The sequence below is a fragment of the Urocampus carinirostris genome, chromosome 1, assembly GCF_059441175.1.
Source record: "Urocampus carinirostris isolate Australia breed hairy pipefish chromosome 1, RoL_Ucar_1.0, whole genome shotgun sequence".
NCBI classification, from domain to species: Eukaryota; Metazoa; Chordata; class Actinopteri; order Syngnathiformes; family Syngnathidae; genus Urocampus; species Urocampus carinirostris.
In genome coordinates, this window is record NC_142349.1 from 63,381,274 (window position 1) to 63,389,555 (window position 8,282).

At 39.4% G+C, this 8,282-nt stretch overlaps 1 protein-coding gene across 2 annotated transcripts in view; it reads right to left on the reverse strand.

Moving 5' to 3' along the window:
• The window catches only part of rock1 (Rho-associated, coiled-coil containing protein kinase 1), a 61,062-nt gene extending 56,889 nt beyond the window's left edge, over positions 1-4,173 (reverse strand). Inside the window, exon 1 of one of the 2 annotated variants that reach the window (XM_088348127.1) lies at positions 3,335-4,172. In XM_088348127.1, coding sequence (XP_088204253.1) covers positions 3,335-3,427 — 93 coding nt within the window. In that variant the 5' untranslated portion in view covers positions 3,428-4,172. Of the gene's footprint in view, positions 1-3,334 lie in introns of both variants that reach the window. The other variant, XM_088348119.1, reaches the window with a different exon arrangement.
• Between the last annotated feature and the right edge of the window lie 4,109 nt (positions 4,174-8,282).

An 8,282-nucleotide genomic window follows, 5' to 3' on the forward strand; every position in this document is an offset into this window, starting at 1 on the left:
GGGGCAACAGGAGAGTGCTGAAAGTAATAGTTTTCAATTTCAAGACTGATTGATGAATCATATGCCAATCATATACTCATTAATGAAATTCTATCAATAACTATCAGTGGCCCATTGACTGAATTGATCGAACATAATTCAGTAATCGTTTTTTTCAGTGGCCTCACAATTCATTTGACGATGTGTCAAACTGTATAAACCCACCAGTGTTCAGGTTTAGTCTGAAAGGCGTAAAAATGACTCCTTTGCTGCTACTCTAGTTAACCACTAATTGAGTTAGGAAGTGGCTAGTGAGAAAAAGCACCGCCCATTGCTCCTTTCATGTTCTGGACTACCTACCCGGCACGATTGGCCTAAATAAGCCCAGTGATCAAATAGCTTATGCGGATGAATGAGTCAATGGCAGTATAATACTTAGGAAGTTACATAACCACAAAGCATTCTTGTGGTGAGCTTCAAAGCAAAATCTACTTTTTTGTCACATTTGTTGGGTGAAATATGAACATTGTCTTAACGGTGACTGGTTCACTAATTAAACAGAATCAAGTTCAAGTGTGAAAACAAATTTTATGTAATATTAGCTTCATACACTAATGTACAGGTATAGAGTGACAGTCTTAATTGAGCACATGTAATGCAAATATGTATGAAAAATGTTACTTTTCATTAACATATGCATACAGAGAGGAAGTATAATACTACAACATGTCAAATTTTGGTAAGGATAAATCTTTTGAGTTTGACCTTGAATTACCTGATACTGTATCTACACCCCCCCAGGAATATAACACCCAATAAAACTATGAAACAGTTGATTTCCTTAGTTGTAATAGAAAATAAAGTGAAGCCAGCATCTGTGAGGACAGTCCTGATCCAGTCACTTATTCATGCAGTCTACATATTTGCCAAAGCAACATGAGACACCATGCTTGACATAGTTTGTTGTCAAACAGAGTGAAGGGGCAACTGACATCATCAAGCAAAACAAAGGATTCCGTTGGACGGTTTTTCACACGTCCGAAACCAAAAAATTCCGACAGTTTCTGTTGTGGTTTAGTCCGACTGTTTCCGTAATTTTGTATTAGCCAACTAGGGTAGCTGGCGCTATGAACAATGTTTTGCTGTTACTGCACTCATTATAATATATATATATATATATATATATATATATATATATATATTACACATACATATACATTTCATTTTCCACTGGTAAAGCCAAGGTGCTGGTATAAGTATTGGAATTTAAAAAAAACTGGATCAGAAAATCACAATTTACGACACTGACCAGAATGTTTAGGTGCAATGCCAGTTTGGAGATAATTTAAGTTCTTGTCAGAAAGCACAGTGTAATTCTTTGCAAAATGAATAATGAACTGTGTTTGAGAGCTGTCTTGCAATCAGCAATTTCTCAACCTTTTTTTTTTAAATCGCTTTAATCACAAAATGATCCAAGTCATTTGTAGGACCTTTGAGAAAGGCTATTTTTCCCTTGAGGCTGTCATTTCTAAGTCAAGTTCATGGATAAGGCAAACATTCTGTTGTTTATTATCTGCAATATGATTGGCTGCAATCGTGCAGATTTTGCAGTTTTCTGTGGGAATCTTATGTAGACAAAATCTCATCCATCCATCCATCATCTGCAACGCTTAACCTCAGTAGGATCGCGGAGGTGCTGGAGCCCATCCCAGCTATCTTCGGGCAGTGGGCAGGGGATACCCTGAACTGGCTGCCAGCCAGTTGCAGGACACACAGGGACGGACACTCATTCACACCTAGGGACAATTTAGACAGGCCAATTTTATAAAAAATCTCAGTTTGACCATATAGTGTGTGACATAGTAGTGTAACGAAATGTAACATTTAATTAAAGCAACTACCGTTTTTGTATGGGTTTCTTCCCAATATTTTTTGACACTTCATGTTAAATAACTAATTTTAATACAACATGCCGCAAAGTACTCTGATTAAAATTGCACAAAAAGGTCACATGACCACTGTAAACACTGAACTATGTCATCACAACCCTATAAAAACAGGGAATTTTTAATATTATGGGGGCACCTGAAGTTAGTTAAGGACTAGATCTCATTCTAAAATGTATTTGGTAAAAGTAGCAGAACTGCAAAAATCACAGCACTTGCTTTCCTCCCACTTATAAAGATCATCAGTGGCGAACTTGTTGAAAAATATTTTGCGTTAATGAAAAGGGGTATGTTGCAGTAAAACAAAAATGGATAAAACTTGTTCTTTTAAGTCTCATGATACCAGATTATAAATAGTTTACAGTACCCGTAATTCAAATTTCACAGTCTTTGACTTCCAGAGCCAAACGCTATCCAGTCTAGATAGAAAACATTGTACTACTAGAGTAGGTTCTACTTCAGCGGTCCCCTAAGAACACCTAAGCAGGCTGCTGTACAGCTCTGAAAATAGTTCACCGGAGATGAGTCATTGTAATTTACTGGGAAACTGGATTTCTAACAGGCATGATGTCCTTGTGGTTGAACGAGTCCATGTAAACCTTACTTCGAACAATCATACCCTGGAAATAAAATAATATCCTAGTGATTACATGATAACTTTTTGCAGGACGGGAATAGCTCAGGAGGTAGAGCGCTTGCTTGGGATCAAGAGGTCGCAGGTTGGATTCCCGTTATGTCGAAGTGTCCTTGGGCAATGCCCCCCAATAAGCAGGTAGGCGCCTTGCATGGCTGAAGCACATTGTAAAGGCCTTTGGGAGGTCTTCATTGACTTGAAAGTGCTACATAAATGCAGACAATTTACCATAATGGGTGATCTGATCAAGTTTCTGAAACAACCATGCAATTCTAAGGAAAACAAAGCTGTTCTGTTTTGTAGAATGTGTTCCAACTGAAGCCAATATTGCGGTGACTAAAGTATGCAATCAAGTTCATGATCTCTCAATTGCAAGCTGCCACCCACATGTCAAAGGTACTTAGAGCGCTAATCATGACATCACATACCTCTATGAATTCCAAGTGATTTGTTCTCCAAAGATATTTGTTGCTCCATTTGGAACACACTTGTGCACGTTTCTGGACAGTATTTACGACTTTTAAATTGCAATTTCTGCATTGATTTCAAATCAACTTGAACAGCAGCTTGTTTAATTGCTGCAAAACGGCCGTATTGTTTAAGCCCGGTTGTTAACTAATCAACGTATAGAGGAAAAATAGAAAATGTGAGCTGTTAATAATTGGTATCAAACTTTTTTTTTTCCGGAGGTGAGGCAACTTGTTGAGAAAGAATCCCCAACCGAATGGCTTCCTCGGGTCAGCTCATTAGCAATGCTAGCACGCTACAAACTTACCAGTAGACAATCCGTGTTGATCTCAGACTTGGGATCCTTCAACATGACGTCGATTTTTCCAAACCGATCCTCCATACTTTCCGCAGAAGACATTTTCTATGTGCGTAGGATAAAACGTCCCCTTAGTATCTTGTTTTAAAAAAAATGGGAGGCAAAATGAGTGGCTAGCTAGCGTTAGCCGCTAGCATTAGCTCGCTAGCTAGCCGAGCGTTCGTTTGTTATTTTACGTTTCCTTCTTCGTTCTTCGTGGGAACTTTTAAATACGACACATCGTTCTTCTCTTGCACGCACACGAGGTAAAATATATAAAATCCCGAAGCCACATTTTTATAATGCGGGGGAGAACAGTCCTTCTCCAAATGAGTCTGGAAAAGCAACTTTCAGGAGCAACGCGACAGTGGAAGATTAGTCAGCCTCCGCAGGATGCCTGCAGAGAACGCCTTCAAACGTCCAGGCATCCGAACCACGACCCCCAAAACAAAGCTTGCATTTAAATGATCTCTTGTATTAAATCCGGGGCAGTTCCCATCTCCGTGGCGAGAAAAGGCGACAAAAAGACGAACGTGACAGCTCAAAAGAAGAAGTAGTGGCGGGGAAGAAGTGGAAAAAAACTTCTGCTTCTTTCTAAATGTCGATCATTTTTAAAGTGTTGTTTTTTTTTTAAATCCCGCCGCTGTCATCGATGGTTAATGGTATCCAGGCCCAAGCGATACTATTCCTCCGGTTTGTGCACCGCTGGGTTTGTTTGGAGTTGTCGTTGAGGGGAAAACAGCAGACGATGCCCCGATTTTGTCCCACAGGCTGGCCAACATGTCCGCCTTCCTGTTCAAACACCCCGGAGAGGAGCCACTTCAAAATGCCAAGGAGTGCGCATGCGCGAGACCCGCACAGGCGCATTGGAGTCTGCAGTCATCAGGCAGCGCGTTGCTGCCTCCCTGCTGCTGTTTACAGCAATGGCGTCCCTTAACATCAAATGGTCTGCGTTTATATAGCGCTTTTCAAGTCAACGAAGACCTCCCAAACAGTGTTCCCTCTAAGCTGCACGCGTGCGCAATCGCGCACTGCTCGCACATTCTCGGCGCACAAGAAAATCTAGCCAGCGCACAAAAATGAGGGCTCAAAATTACTTATTAAGAAGCGACTTAAGTCAAAATTACAGTGCATGAAGGTTAAATACACGGGTTCCCCCGACGTTGTGTCCTAAATGCGGTATTTTGAAGTCGAGTCGAAGTAGAACGAAGTTGAGTAAAGTTAGTAGAGTTTGTCGAGAACCGGCTTCTTCGGCCCGGCTCACTAAAAAGGGTCCTAAACGGCTCTTCAGGTTGTTTTTGCTTCTTTAATCCCAACATGACCTAATATTAAGTAAAATTATGCACAAAATGACTTAAAGGAAGGGGGGAATGGAACAAAATCGAAAAAAAATACCAAAATGAAAAAGTAGTGTAAAGCTGAGAAAAAAAAAAAAAAAAGGAAGAGGAAAAAAAGAAGGAAAAATTTAGAAAAAGCCGGAAAAAAAGAAAAGAAAGAAATGTAGGAAAAAAGTAAATAGAGAACAAAAAGAAAAAAGTAACAGCTCGGAAAAAATAAACACAATGAGATTTTTTTAAAGGAATTAAAAAATAAAGGTAGAAAAAAACACAGAAAAAAGTATAAAAAATGTGATTAAGTACAGTTCTGTATCTTACAACTGACTCAATAAGCCCCCAAAAATGTTAATAGTATGCGACAAAATATATCAGGAAATAAAAAGAAATGGATATCTTGTGAAAGTATTGTAAGAACAAACGACGTATGTAGGCCGTACAACCTTTGCAATCGTAAATGAGTCAGTTCATTCAAAAGAGAAAAATCATTTTGCATTGCTGGAAACTCAGCAAAATGTAGCTTGATGTCAAGTTTTGGACATGTTTGATAATGAATTATCTTGCCACACTTGGGATTATGGTGGCTTACTGTTGTTTCAAGCGTTGCTCACCGACTTTGTGTGAACGCTCAGACCCGTAAGGAAAATTACAGGGAACATCGCTCCTAAAGCGCTTTACAATGCGCTTCACACTTACCCATTCACACACAAACTCACACACCAATAGCGACCATGCAGCCATGCAAGGCGCCAACCTGCTTATTGCCGGCATTAGGGATTCAGTGTCTTGCCCAAGGACACCTCCACATATAACTCGGAGGAGCCGGGAATCGAACCTGCGATCTCTTGATCCAATCAACGATCTTATTTTTTTAAAGGACAGTTTGTTATATTTGATCACTACATGTAACTCTATGGTTTAGAGCAGGGGTGTCGAACTCATTTTAGCTGGGGGCCACATCCTAGAAAAAAAAGTCTGAGGGGGTTGGACTAGTAAATTTAAGAGAAAGAAAGGGAAAGAGAGAGAGAAAGAGAGAGAGAGAAACAGAGAAAAGGAGAGAGAGAGAGAGAAACAGAGAAAAGGAGAGAGAGAGGGAGAGAGAGAAAAGGAGAGAGAGTGTGAGAGACAGAAAGGGAGAGAGAGAGTGAGATAAAAAGAGGGATGGAGAAAAAGAGAAAGAAAGAGACCGAAACAGAAAGAGAAATTAATAAAGAAAAAGAAAGTGAGAGAAAGAAAGACTGAAACAATAAGAGAATAGAAAAATACAGTAAGAAAAAGACGGAGAAAGAGAAAAACGAGTGAGCATGAGAAAGAAGGGGAGAAAGAGAAAAAAGAAGGAAATAGCAAAAGAGAAAACGTGAGAAAGAAAGGATATAGGGGAGCAAAACTGACACAAAGTAAAAAATAAACGGAAAAAGAGAAAGAAGGAAAGATAATCAGATATAGAAATAACAAGAGAAAGGGAAGGGGGAGAGAGGAATACAGAAAAAAGAGGTCGATAGAAAGCAAGTACCACTAGAGTTGCTTTGCCTGGCTTGGGTGACATCAAGCGGACATTTTTAAAACTGCAGCTCATTTTCCTCCTGTGCTTCTCTCAGTGTAGTCTTGCGAGCCGTATTAAAACCCTTGGTGGGCCTGATCTGCCCTGTGGGCTGCCTGTTTGACACAAGTGTAGACCAAAACGAGTTTTCAGAAGCACAAAGAAGAATACAAACTCTGGAGACTTGAAATGACCAAAAAGCATCATTATTTTTCTCATTTTGTTAACCAGCCTTTCAAAAAGAAAAAAATACAAGAGAAATGAAATAATGAAAAATGAAAATTAAAAAAGGGGAAAGAAAGAAAAAAAAGATTTGCAATTATTGATATTTTTGTATCAATGTCTAAATTATCTTTACATATCAATGAACAAATAGCTACATGGATAACAACCCTGCAATGGTTACTTCCATAATTAAAAAAAAATAAATGATTTAAAATAAGTGAAAAAGATCGCTGTAAAAAGTGCGAAGGTCACAAGGTCTGCAAGGAAACAAAATTGCTGGAGGTGCACGTTAAATAAGTTAAATAAATAATTCCATGAAATAAATAATCCCGGTGTCATGGCGCCCAATTGGCCCCGCCCATCTGGCACCAGCTGCGGTTCGTTGACAGATTGGCTTCCCTTCTATATTAGCTCAGTGGTCTCACTCAGCCTTTGTCAGTCCGTCATCGAACCTCTGTCCGGTTTTCCTGCTTGTGCTTCCTGTCCGGTATTGTTCCCGGCTATTTTGTCCTGTTTAATTTCGATATCCAGTTTTGATATCTATCCTGTCTGTCCCGTCCTGTCCGGTACCGCCCCCATCAGTCCGATATCTGCTCGGGGAATTAGTGTCGATCTCGTCGTCCTCTGGGTTCCTGTCACTCCACGCCAGATGGCAGCCTTATGTTTTCTGCCCAACGATCGCCGAATCACTGGCGTTTGGGTTAACAAGCATGCAGGGTTGGGTAGGGTTACTTTAACTTGATTACTTTCAATTACTTTTGGATTACTCCAATACCAAATATGCTAATAAAAGACAAAATAAACTAAATATGAATAAAATGACTGAATTTTGTGCATGCTTGGGGAGTAACGGAACACATGGAAGGGCAAAAATGATGTTGGCAAGCTGTTTGGATTTCTGTCGCATTTGATGTTAGTTTTGCCGGAGATCAAAGAGATCAAAGCCAGAAGAGAAAGTTTACCACGTGTTGTGAGTCACAATTTTATTCATATTTAGTTTATTTTGTCTTTTATTAGCACATTTGGTATTGGAGTAATCCAAAAGTAATTGAAAGTAATCCAGTTAAAGTAACCCTACCCAACCCTGCGTGCATGACTGCCCCATTTCTCGTAACTTAAAAGCTTGTGTGAGAAACGTCACGCATTTGGGTTCTACTCCTGTTCCGGTTCTTGACACCCAGTGAGGATAAGAGGTGCGGAAAATGGATTAATGGAATAAAATAATTCCGTTGAAAATACATGTATAAGTAAATTAATAAAACTGTTCCATTCTAAATACATAAATCAACCATTGTAACCTGTTGATCCTGGGAAAATAACAATTCTCTTTCAAGTCTTTATTGAATCTTTATCCTCGAGTGTCACTTCTTAATATCGTTGCAAACAATGACAATGGATCTAATTAGAATTAACACATTCTAAAGGTAAAATTGGATGCTTTCACACTCAAAACATGCAAAGAAAAAATAGTCAAGAACAAACACTCACAGAATTGTTGTACCTTCATTGTTTTAATCTGAAGGACCCATGTGTAATATGTATCCACTAGATGGCACTATCGTCTAATGCCAACGAAAACCAGTGCCAAGAGCACAGCATAGCCAGACAAACATGGCGGCGACTTCTTGGTAGGGATTCCACAATTTTAAAGAAATACAAATTTCTCGACCTGAGTTTTTTTCTATATCCCATTGCCAAGAGTTGAGCTAAGGTTCTTTTGGTCTTATACAAAATCATGCATGGACTTGCTCCCTCGTATCTTTCAGATTGTATTTCCACTTATGTAACTGTCCGGAGACTTTGCTCTGAAAATGCTGGT